The sequence below is a fragment of the Polyodon spathula genome, chromosome 23 (genome assembly GCF_017654505.1).
Source record: "Polyodon spathula isolate WHYD16114869_AA chromosome 23, ASM1765450v1, whole genome shotgun sequence".
Taxonomy (NCBI): Eukaryota; Metazoa; Chordata; class Actinopteri; order Acipenseriformes; family Polyodontidae; genus Polyodon; species Polyodon spathula.
Window position 1 is genome coordinate 25248314 of NC_054556.1, and position 12782 is coordinate 25261095.

Below are 12782 nucleotides of genomic sequence, written 5' to 3' on the forward strand. Positions count from 1 at the left end.
GAAAATTGTAAAATGGTACTTGAGCTGAAACCTTCAGACACAAGGGGCAAAGTTTAAAAAATAAATAAATAAATAAATAAATAAAAACCTCACTGCCATGTATCATTGTCCCCAGATCACCACTGTCGCAACAATAATGGGGGAGTGGCTAATCACCTCTACTTCTTTCTAGCGGTTATTTCATAGGAACTTCTCAGTAATCGTTTTTTATATATGCTGTGGATATAATAAGTACGTTCAAATCACTTACAACTCTTCTAGGGCTCCTTTACTAACATTGCCTGGGCCATTTTCTTAATGCATTTCCAAAAGTACATCTTTGCCAAACCACAACTTGTGATGATTTTGCAGCAAAGTGCTGCTCGTAGCCACAGCCAAATTCACTTCTTTGTTGAAAACAACCAACTATATGTGTTTTACAAACAGCAAATAGGCAGATAAAAGTAACTGTATAAAAGCATCTAATTGTCCAAAATGATAATGACCCCTTAAACCTTAAGTTACCAGCTCGACCCCGATGACACACTACGTTTGGGGTTGCTTGCTGCTTACAGATGTATGAGAAAGGCCTGGAGGAAAAGCACTAGAATAATACTCCTAGAAATAATGTATAAAATGTGGGTAGTAGCTCAGATTGAAAACTTTCAAAACAGGTTTCTTTTTTTTTACTTTTCCCAACAAAATATTCTTGAAAAACGTGACAATTGATTAATCTATTCGCTAGAGCAGGGACGGCCAACCCTGGTCCTGGAGAGCCTCGGAGTGCCCTGGTTTTTGTTTTACCCCAGCCTCTTAAAGATTTAATTGAAATTGTGGTTCAGCACAAACAGTTTAATCACCCCCTAAAAACAACAATGACAGGTGATCTTTTCATCTCTACTACCTGAGCATTGTTTTGCAGCCTTTTGTGCGGGTAAATGGCAAGAGCAGCTTTTTACAAAGTTGATGCGCACGCTCAGATTTAACAACTTAAATAAAATAATTACCTTCTACCATAAATGAAGTACTTTGACATCCCCTGTGGTATATGAGTTAGTCCAGAGCATTCACCTGCATTTGGATTTAAATGAACACTTGTCATGAACCCCTGCACCGCTAGAGGCTCCAATCATATTTAGACAACAACTGTGTATTTAGAATACCTGATTTTCATTGGCACGTGTGCAGCACCAGAAAAAAAAAAAAATACCATCCGTTAGGTGCTTACAATACCAGAATAAATTGTCAATCTAATAGCCTGAATGGCACAGATCGTCTGATCGTGACATAGGTCCAGCCTTTCATCATCACCCTGCACCTCCGCTCTGGGCCATTCCAGCCTGGCGCGTCCACCTTCAGCTTTGTCGCCGAGACAGGTAACCTTTCACAGTACTGAGGAAGCTCAAGTTAAAAAGGAAACCTTTTTTAAAAAAAAATAAGCTGTTCATTTTTTAAAACGCAGTACACATGTTGCAGCAGCATTTTAACTGTAAGCATATCTCCACCTACCACCGTTTTCTCTTCTCAAAACCTAAAATATGAAGGTCAGAATGAACTAAAAAATGTTTACAAAACACCCCGGTTTCATTGGGAAATACGGTACAAACACTTACATGCTTGAAGCATTTGATTATGTACTTATTCCTACAGTTCCCCAAAAATCTGCCAAAACACAGAATTATCAAATAGCTGCTATAATGTAACCACATGCTAGTTTAAGTTGCATTGTATTTTTGTTATGAGAACAATACACCTAATGCAGATAATATACAAGTTGCGGGAAGTAGCCGAGATTTAACTTTCAAACCTGAATTTTTTTTTTTTTTTTTTTTTTTTTTTTTTTTAACTAACTTTTCTCATTTAGCAAAAAAGATAACTGTAAAAGAAGAACAAGAAGAAATGATAGTCATTTTCTTGGAAACGTGAGTGGGCGGGCTGTGGGACGGAAGTGGGGAAGATGGACAGCTGTTCTTGGAAGGAATTGGTTAATGCGGATTTCAATGGACTGACATATATATGACTAGAACCAACAGCAGCAACCAAATTGTCCTGCAAGGTACAGAAGCAGTAGCCTTCACAAACAGATTAATCACCCTCGGATACCAACAATGGCAGGTGAGTAAACTAAAGATTTGCTGTTTTTTGCATTAAATCAGTTTTAAATTCTAATACACTGATTTTAAAGTTATACAAACTTTTTGCATGTTACCCAGTAATAATCTGTTTGCAGCTACTGAAAAATATTTAAATAAGTTATAAATAGCAATCTTTAGATCCACGTTTATTTAGCGGGACAGCGTGCATCTTAATAATGCTGGCACTGTTTATTTGCAGACTTTCAACTCTGATATGTAGTTAACTAAACTGTCTTTTGCACTTAATAATATAAACAAATAATACAATTCAAACGCGTGGTTAAAAGATATGTTTTGTTTGAGTGTAATAAAAACAAGAAAACGCGATGTGATCGTTTCGTTATGGATATGCTTATCTGCCAGTTAAAATTACCTTGGCAACGATTGAAGGAGGCAGAAAACAGCAATATCTCAAGAATTTTTAAAGAGCCAAAGGCTTGTGGGAAGCGTGTTGTTTCTAAACTCCCATGAGTCCAAAAACAGGAGTATGTTGTATACATGTTAATGGGGTACTCAACTATTGTAGTCACGGTTTCATTTACTCATTTTCTAACTATTACTACTACTACTACTACTAATAATAATAATAATAATAATAATAATAATAATAATAATAATAATAATAATAATGCAACAAGCGTGTTTGGTATTATAGAAAAGTGTTTAAAAATATGTCAACTACACTTGTTTGTATATCAGTTATTTCTTATTAGGAAATGTTTGGTTTTTTTTCAATACAATGTAAACTCTGCAGCGGAATATCAACGTATTAATTCTGCACTATTATGCAGTTTACATTTTGGTCTGGAAACGCATATATTGTAAAAGACAAATACTTGCTGAATTTTAAAAAGTGTCATTTTAAAATAATAAGGAAAGCTATCTGTAATGACAGCCGCCACATCTTTACAAACGAGTCCATTAAACACGCCGAACCTGTGGAACTGAATGAATTAAACACAGAACAGAGTTTTATGTTAAACAGAAAAATATAATAAAGGTTTTAAAAGTGGGTATTAATGTGTTATTAATATGTTATTGAAAGGCAAACTACACTATACGGGTTTCTAGGCAAGTGTTTTGAACAGTATAGATGTATAAATCCGGCCCACGGCAGGGCTGTATCAAAGGCTTGAGCGAGAATGGAACTTCAGTTCAATTATTACTGCAAAGGGGGCTGTCATATGAACTTCATATATTTCTTGCGAGTAAGCAGAAAATGAAGTGTTTTGCACTGTCGATTCCAAAGTACAGTACTTGCTGAGTGTGAGGGTACATTTATGCCTCGCTATGGTACTGGAATCCTCATATTATAGACAGGAACGCAGAATAACATAAAACACCATTGAAAAGTTGCATACATTTTTATTTGAAATGCTTCATTGTGATATGACAATTTTAATAAGAAACAAACTGGCAGTTGCAAGTCTCCCGCTCTGCGACTCCCCGCTGGTCAAATGTAATTGCCGACCACTAGACCATTCAGCGCTGAAAAATAATACTGCATATTTATGCAAAGCTTGAGGAGGCAGGATTCAAAATAGCGTTACTACTGAGCAGAGTGGACACGGAAGAGCGTCGGTCACTGTTTTATTTATGAGTATAAACCACTTCTGTGCCTTTGTAACGAGGCACTTTCTCTGGAACACACAGCTCCTCCTGATGAGAGGCTTCCATCACAATTATTTAGAATTGTTTTCTTCCCCAACAGCAGCACAGTAATGCTGAACAGCTGTTAACTAATCCCTTTGCGCATTCCTGTGGCTGATTTCTTTACAAGCACCTCAAGGTGTTTTAGATGAGATAGGAACTATTGGTAAATCCTGGCCAAAAGAAACCTGTCTATAATGACTTCCTCTGATAACCGACATGGTTCTTTCTGCTCGGGTTTACAGCTCTGGACATTGACAGGTGCGATTTGAAAAGCAAGGCCAACAACGTCAGTCATCGAACATACCTGAATGGCACAGATCGTCTGATCGTGAGGAGGGGCCAGCCTTTCATCATCACCCTGCACCTCCGCTCTGGGCAATTCCAGCCTGGCGCATCCACCTTCAGCTTTGTCGCTGAGACAGGTGACCTTTCACAGTACTGAGGAAGCTCAAATAAAAAGGAAACCTTTTTTTAAAAAAATAAGCTGTTCATTTTTATGTAGCTTTTTTAAAATGCAGTACACATGTAGCAGCATTTGAACTTTTCTTTTTATGTGTGTGTGTGTGTGTGTGTGTGTGTGTGTGTGTGTATGTATATATATATATATATATATATATATATATATATATATATATATATATACACACACATAGACTGGGTCCAAGTGCTTTTTATTTTCTGCAGAGCTTCAAAAGAATAAGGTGAAGCATGGATTTTACATATTTTGATTTTGTACAGCAGGTTTCCAGACCCTTGAGGAAACAGTGAAGGAAATGCATGTGCAAAACCACAATTTTTTTTTTTTATAGTTTTAAAAAAAAGACTCCCTTATATACAAACAGATTAGATATTTTCACAGGTTCTCTTACTTATAGTGGAATATTGTTAGAAACGGTAATTAATTATTTTCTGCCTCTACTCTGCAGGCCCCTCCCCGTGTGAGTCATCTGGCACCAAAACAGAGTTCTACCTCTCGGACAAGATTAATATGAACCAGTGGAGTGCGGCAGTGTCCTCCCACTTGGGCAACACCGTGTCCCTGACCATCTACTCCCCGCCCGACGCCAGGATTGGTAGCTACTCGCTGACAATGAAGCAGGTTGAAAGCACCCGGCTCGGAGACTTCGTCCTGCTCTTTAACCCCTGGTGCCCAGGTAACATTCTATTCTAGTTTGGTAGAGGCTAGGCCTTTTTTAATTAGACAGTGCGTGTTCATTTTAAAATGTGAAAGCAGGTTTAGCATCAGCTTATGCTGCTGGCAAAGGCGAATTAACAGGCAGTAGAGCATTTACAAAGTGAAGTGCCATCGGCTGCTGAAGATTACTGTGGATTGAGCCAAGAATGTTCTGATAACTTAACACTGACACCTCAGAACTCTCTCAGAATTATACTGTAAGCCAGTGGAAATTTGGTGGGCTGGATATGTGGGCAGTGTATTGTTAAAGATTTGACGTTTCAATAGGGCCGATTTCAGCAGGCCAGCCAGTAGAGCATTACTGTACATTAATCAACACGGCGTACATACACACACAATACAAGCACAAAGCTTTCAGCAGAAACGTCACATGCTGTCTACTACCTCGCTTTCTGCTTTATTTTATCTACAGGTGATTCCGTGTACATGGAGAACGAGGAAGAGCTCAAAGAATACGTGTTGAGTCAGGATGGACTGATCTTCCGCGGAACTGAGAAACACATTACACACTGCGCCTGGAACTTCGGACAGGTAATTGGGTTAGAGAGCAGGGTGTAGGCAAGCCATTCACTTGCTTTGTTGTTGATCATTCTGGTAATGCTTAATTTCAAGTCATAATAACATAATTAAATCGCCCAAAAGAAGATCTGCCTTTCCTCACTAATTTATTTTGCTTTCTGACCTCAGAAATCAATACATGGGTTTAACAAAAAAAAAAGGTTTCTGATTTTAAACAGGTGTGGTTAGGCCAAATATACTAGTTGGTGCTCTGGAATGTGTTTGACTTGCCTACTGAAACATAAAATGCATGACTAAAATTTGTATTACTCACAAGGTGGCCATCAATTTATGTGTTTTTTTTTTTTTTTTAAATCATGCAATAAATGATGCATTCCACAATTCACATTAAACCACGACAAGCTTTTAAAAACAATCCAACAACCAGTCTAGTTCTCAAATATGACCGTGCTAAGAACACATCTTTCGGGTGAATTTTAGGTCTTTCTGTGACTTTTGTTCACTGGGATCTGCGCTTCTGTTTCCACCTCGTCTAGTTTCAACCTGGCATCCTGGATGCTTGCCTGCAGCTGTTGGACATGAACCCTAAATTTTTAAAAAATGCAAACCAGGACTGCTCCAAAAGAAACAACCCAGTCTATGTGATCAGGGTGGTGAGCGCAATGGTGAGTAACACATTGAACACGCGCGATGGGGAGTAACACATTGAACACGCGCGATGGGGAGTAACACATTGAACACGCGCGATGGGGAGTAACACATTGAACACGCGCGATGGGGAGTAACACATTGAACACGCACCACGGGGAGAAACACATTGAACACGCGCCATGGGGAGTAACACATTGAACACGCGCCATGGGGAGTAACACATTGAACACGCGCCATGGGGAGTAACACATTGAACACGCGCCATGGGGAGTAACACATTGAACACGCGCGATGTTCTCCAACAGATCACTGACCTGGTACCATCACAACAAGACAGTAAAACAGACCCAAATCAGCATGGTACAAGTGGCAGGTGTTCCTATCAGTGCTACTTTCTGCTGTGTCTAGCGAGATGGAAGCCAGTGGAATGCAGGTGTGATTTCTCGTTTCCAGATAAACTGCAATGATGATAAAGGGGTGCTGGCTGGTAGTTGGGACGACTGCTCTGACGGAGTGAGCCCGTTGAGCTGGTGTGGCAGCGTTAACATTCTCCTGAACTGGTATGGGTCGGCCTGCCAGCCAGTCAGGTATGGCCAGTGCTGGGTGTTCGCTGCAGTCGGCTGTACAGGTACGGTGTTTTCATTACCGGTGCTGTGCATCAGATTCCTGATAAACCGTGATTGAACGACTGTGATATTTTTATGGCACGTTCCAATCTGATTCTCACAGTTCTACGAGCTCTGGGGATCCCCAGTCGCGTGGTCACAAACTTCATATCTGCCCATGACAGCAACAGCAACTTGATCATTGAGCGCTACTATGATGAAAACGGGACCCTAATAAAAAAAAGTCGAGATTCTATATGGTAAGAATCCCTAAAGTATTACAACATACATAGAGACATATTCTCAAAGCTTTTACAGTTAGTTCTGAAACAACTACATTAAAATTGAAAACTACTTTTGTTTTCCTTCATGAAATGATGATGTAAAGAGCTATGGGAATGAAGCACACAGTCCTGGATTTATAAAACATTTTGCTAAATGTTTAGCTGCTTCCTTCCTGCAACTTATCACTGTCAGTGCAATTCCTTCTGAATGCTCATCCTTCTTACTCAATGCTTACATTGCATGTGGAACGCACTATCAAAATGTTTACTTTAAAGTTCAACATGAGTCACAATGAATTGTATACGTAGCCATAGACATAGTCTACATTGATATAAACGCAGGAAAGATCCATATGGAGGTCTGTCCTGGAAGAACTTGATAACCCACATTTTAATTTCTTTTAGTCTATACTTGCTTCATTTTAGCAACCGAATACAATTTCTGAAAATTGAAATGTTTGTGGGTTGTCAAGTTTATCCACCACATATTTTTTAGGTCCCCTAGTGAACCATCTGAGCCACTAGTGTGCCTGCAGCACTCTTTAGTTTAGGAGACCTTACAATACAGTGAAAGTTGTTTTACCCCACCACCCCACCCCACTGCAGGAACTTCCACTGCTGGGTAGAATCCTGGCTTACCCGCCCAGACCTCAAACCAGGGTTTGATGGATGGCAGGCAAGTGACCCGACCCCCCAGGAGAAAAGTGAAGGTAATGTTTTAGCTCCACTTTATCCAATCAGGACAGGATCAGTTTCCATGAACGTCCCAGAAAAAGAGGCAAGACAGATTTTATCGTTTGAATTACAAGGCTGTGGTTTTCTGAATAGCTGGCTGGCCATAGGTCATACAGTGAGAATTAATACTACAGTCCTAACTATGCTCCTGGGTCATTTCCTGATCCGTTTGAGTGCAACGTATTTGTAAAAAAAAAAAAAAGTATGCCAATGTCACATTTTATATAAGAAGCATACAAAAAGTCTGTGATACAGTCTTTGTTTTACATTGTATAATGGTACACTGTTACATTCAATACAGTCTATCAGCCACTGAAAATCCTGTTCTCTCTCTCTCTCTCTCTCTAGGAGTTTTCTGCTGTGGACCCATCTCAGTAAAAGCAATAAAGGAAGGAGAGCTGACCTTAAAGTACGACGCCCCCTTTGTATTTGCGGAGGTCAATGCAGACGTGGTGAGTTGTATTCAGCGCAAAGATGGCAGCCAGGAGAAGTTGACTTGCACTGATCAGGTGGGCCAGCGCATCAGCACCAAAAGTGTGGGCAAAGACACCAGAGAGGACATCACACATTTATACAAGTACCCTGAGGGTAAGGGACAGCACAAACTAACACGGCAATGTCACAGAAATTTCTTCCAAATTCATCCTGAAAAATGCTAAATGCCAAGTGCTTTATAATGGTTTAATATTAATTTTATATTATCCTAATTATATCTTTATCTTATAATTATAATAGGGTTACTGTGGGTAACTGTTTACCCTATCTTCTACTTCCCCATACATTCCTGCACATGCCTTATCATTCAATAATTTGCCTGAGCAACTATTTATGCTAATGTCACCTCCAGCAAGCTGGTTTAGCATTACCAACACATTTTCTTTCATACGATTCCCAACACATTTCACTCTGCACCAGGTTCCGAGGAGGAGAGGCGTGTGTTTGAGAAAGCCACCAACCAAAACAAGCGGCTGAAAACTCAGCCCGCACCAGGCCTGCACCCCAAGATCAAGGTGACAGAGGGCATGAAGAATGGGTGCGACTTCGATGTCTATGCAGTTGTCACCAACAACTCGCCCAAGCCCAAGCTGTGCCGCCTGATTTTCAGTGCCTATGCAGCCCGCTACAATGGCAAAGTGGGGGACGTGTGTGCCATGAAGGAACTGCCCAATGTGCAGATCCCACCTAACGAAGGTGAGGTCCACTGCAATACTCTCCCCAATATCATATTGAGATTTCCCAGACTTCAGCAAATAAGTAAAAAGAGACTATTTTGAAATCTCCAGCTCCCCAACTTGTATCTTTTTTTTTTTTGTTTGATTACATATATTCATTTTTATTTAAAGGTTTTTTTTTTTTTACTATACGAGTGGGATAGATTGGTAGCATACCACGTCTCATGTTTGTTTTACATGCTGCAAAGGCCTTGCCTGTGAAAATGAAGTGATTTTCTTTGCTTTCAGAGACTAAGATACCCCTAAGACTAAATTATTACAAGTACTGCAAATCCATAACAGCGGACAACCTCATCAAGCTGGTAGCTCTTCTCATTGACAATGAAACCAAGGTTACTGCATTGGCAGTGAGGGACATTTATCTGGAGAACCCCGAGATTACAATCAAGGTAGATGTGTTGTAAATACCCACACCCAGATTCAACTTGAAGTATGAGCATTTTGAGATTCCTGGATAAACACAGTCCCTATTCGCAAAACTTTACTATTTTGAAGAATGTTGTTAATTTCCAACAAATTTCAGCGAGGTTTGGAGGTTTATTAAAATTATTTTAAAATGTCAGTTAATATAAAAGAACATTCAAAACTACTTAATTAAAAAACATTTTCTCTGAAAATAATCAGACTTTTTTTTTTTTTTACATTGGAAAAATTCATTAGTAAGAAGCTATTAGCAAGCTTAGGTCTGCATGGTGATATCAGTGACTGCAGTATCAGTGCAATGATAGTATCACTCTCACGATGTGGCCTGTCTTCAAGTCTCAAGACACTGAATAAGGTCCTTCTAATTAGTTATGTTATTATAATGTCTACATTGCTGGTCCTTCAAGGTATAAACCTGTAGTTTGTTTGTTTCTTTTCAGATACTGGGTACACCGAAAGTGAACTGCAAGCTGGGTGCGGAGATCACATTAAAGAACCCCCTGTCTGAGCCGCTGCAAGATTGTTTGTTCTGTGTGGAGGGGGCCAACCTCACTGATGAAAAGGCAATCCACAAACAGTAAGTTACCTCCAAGACAGAAATGCAGGACTGTGCCATGCAGTGAGATATCTCTAAATGGTCATTTGGCTTGCCATAGTGGATAGGGTAATATTTGTATTTGTCTCCCTTTTTAGCATTGCATTGGTCCGCCCTGGCCAGGACGTCAAGGTGAAAGTGGACTTCACCCCAAAGGAGCCAGGGCTCAGCAAGCTGGTTGTGGATTTCAGTAGCGACAAGCTGCGTGTTGTCAAAGGTTACAAGAACATCATCATCAGCGAATAGGCTGTCAGCCGCAAAATGTGAAGGAGAGAGGGGGCGCTAAACTCTGAACCAAATTACAAGACCCCCTAAACTTTCAGAAACAAGAGGGGTGGCATTTGTTTGTTTTGTATGTTTTGTTCTGAAGTGAATTTGTGATATTTACAATCAAGGTAAAAATGTTAAGAAACTAAAGTGTTGATTTGATCAGCCAATACCCCACTGGGCTATATGTGTAAAATTGAAGTCAGGCTATCATGTAACAGCAACAGTGCTCACACTATGAACTTCAGCAAGCTCATAAAACGGTTTCTGCAGTGTGTGTGTTTTGCATCTAGAATCAATATGCACCATTATACCTTGTGTTTATTTGATTATGGGTGTGTGTTTCATTTCATTATTATTCTTGTACCAGAAATGGTTCCTGCAATTAATCATACATACATACTGTTAATTTTGGTGGTTATTTTCAAAATATGTTTAGTGAATATTGTGTACATTTATTACATTTTACAAATTTCACTAGTATTAAATCTGCTTTTTAAAACTGTAATCATAAATGCGTGTTCTGTTTTTCTCAATTAAGTGTTGTTCTAAGAAGCAGACATGCTCAAAATGTGATTTGCATTTGTTTCGGTGCTTATGGTTTCACTTGCAAGAAATAACAAAATGTGAAAGAAAGAATTTCAAATGGAAGCATAACAAAACCAGAATGATGACTTTTTTTTTTTTTTTATACTGTACATTATGAACTTTTAACGTTTTAAAATGTTAGCTAACGAAGTGCCTTTGAAAGATACATAGTTCTGTTTTTGTTGTAATCTTTAGAGTATAAAAACCAAAAGTTTTTTTCATTTAATCATGAAGAAACTTTTTCTGGTACATTTCAATCTGTACAGATTCAGCATGTCTTAAATGTTTATTATATAAAAAAATCGATCAAGTAACCAAGTGTCCTCTAATAAAACAAAATGAAAAGGAAATCTGTTGCTATGACTGTCAAAGCCCTGGCCTGACAATCATTGCAACAAACTCAATCTTGTCCATCACAAGTGTTGTCAAATCGTTGACCCAAAACTGTAATATTAATTCCTTAGCTTGCATTTGATTGAGGTGCTCCAGAAAAAAAGTAAATGGGTTCAAAATGTCTGACTTTGCATATATTTTTATATTATATTCATATATATTGCATTATATTACAGCCTTAAAAAATATATCAAATGCAAATAAACATCTGCATTTCAGAAATGTGTTTTTCTTTTCATCATTGACCCCAAACACTAAGAGCTAATGTGAGAGGATTGTCTATGTGAGGGTAGCTCAGGAGAACTGGCTGGTGGAGATTTGGTTTTTCATTTTCTTGATTTCACCAGTCACAAAGTCATACTAATAAACTCTAGGGTCAGAGATAATAATGAAGCTTTCTGCATAGCTTATCTTTATACCACAACCACTGGATACATTTATAACACACAGATACAATAATTACAATGTATTTAAAGTGTTGTTACATTATTTAATTAATGTATTTATTACAAAAATGCATAATGGGAAACATTTTCATCCCACCTGCACAATCTTAGAATTGTGTGTCAAGTACATGTACAGTTGTAACTACATGTTGTTAATGCACCTGCATTTTGAAGAGTAACCCATAGCCACTTAATCCAGCTGCATTACCTCAAGCTCAGTGACACAGATCATTTTTCATAAAATCAGACAACCTGATGGAATTTACAAAATAAACTTCAGCTCATGACATGCTTCGGCACAGTGCCAGGCTGTAGAAGTGCCATGGTACGTCACTTTTTTATGAGCACTAAATTTGAGAGCACCAAAATGATGTTATGTTTAAGTAAGGGTGTGGTACAGGGTATGCCAACATTTCTGCTAGGGTTTCTTCAGGGTAGCAACGTGGAATGTTAATGGCTAACCGGTGGTATTTCTTTTGCAACTTTCCTGCAGTGGGCAACCCACAGCTTAGAGGCTTAACACCTAGTTGGTAGCTGGTTGTTGTGCATATCTGTTTTTTCTTTTTTATTGGAAAACTTATGCAGTTCCTAATGAAGGTGGTAAGAGGATCACCTTTTCCCCTTCTAAGGAACACTATGTCATTTAAATTCTTGAACGTACTTGTGTGACTATAATAATCTTCTGTGAGAATCAAACAGCTCTGGTCAACAGTTTTACAGTAATACCGATGAATGTATTCAAGTTGACAAGTCTTAGGTTTACAAATAACGTTCCACACATAATCAACACTTAATCTTGACAAAGTATGGCTGGAATACTTGCATAGGGGGAAAAACGACAGATCGTTGTGCTGTACACTAGTGGTCACCACTGCCGGTTTTTAAAAAACTCTCAGGTTGTATTACAGAAATGGAACTACCCAAGAACCTTGCATTTCACACACAACCCTGTGGTCCGAACCATTAGCAGATACTGGTACTGGTACTGATACAATTCTAATCAGTCACAGGAAAAGTACTCAATTTCCAACACAACAGGTGGTGTTCAGAATACATTTCTGCTATTAGACTTCCACACTAAC

At 38.8% G+C, this 12782-nt stretch overlaps 1 protein-coding gene across 1 annotated transcript; it reads left to right on the top strand.

Moving 5' to 3' along the window:
- The first annotated feature begins 98 nt into the window (after positions 1-98).
- LOC121297951 (protein-glutamine gamma-glutamyltransferase 2-like) lies at positions 99-11405 on the top strand. Its single transcript, XM_041224582.1, has 13 exons — positions 99-2094; positions 4010-4189; positions 4694-4921; positions 5375-5493; positions 6018-6146; positions 6586-6760; positions 6862-6997; positions 7628-7731; positions 8105-8344; positions 8672-8947; positions 9217-9377; positions 9852-9988; positions 10105-11405. The coding sequence occupies exons 1-13, from the start codon at positions 2088-2090 to the stop codon at positions 10250-10252; spliced, it is 2040 nt and encodes a 679-aa protein (XP_041080516.1). The 5' UTR covers positions 99-2087; the 3' UTR covers positions 10253-11405.
- The last annotated feature ends 1377 nt before the right edge of the window (positions 11406-12782 follow it).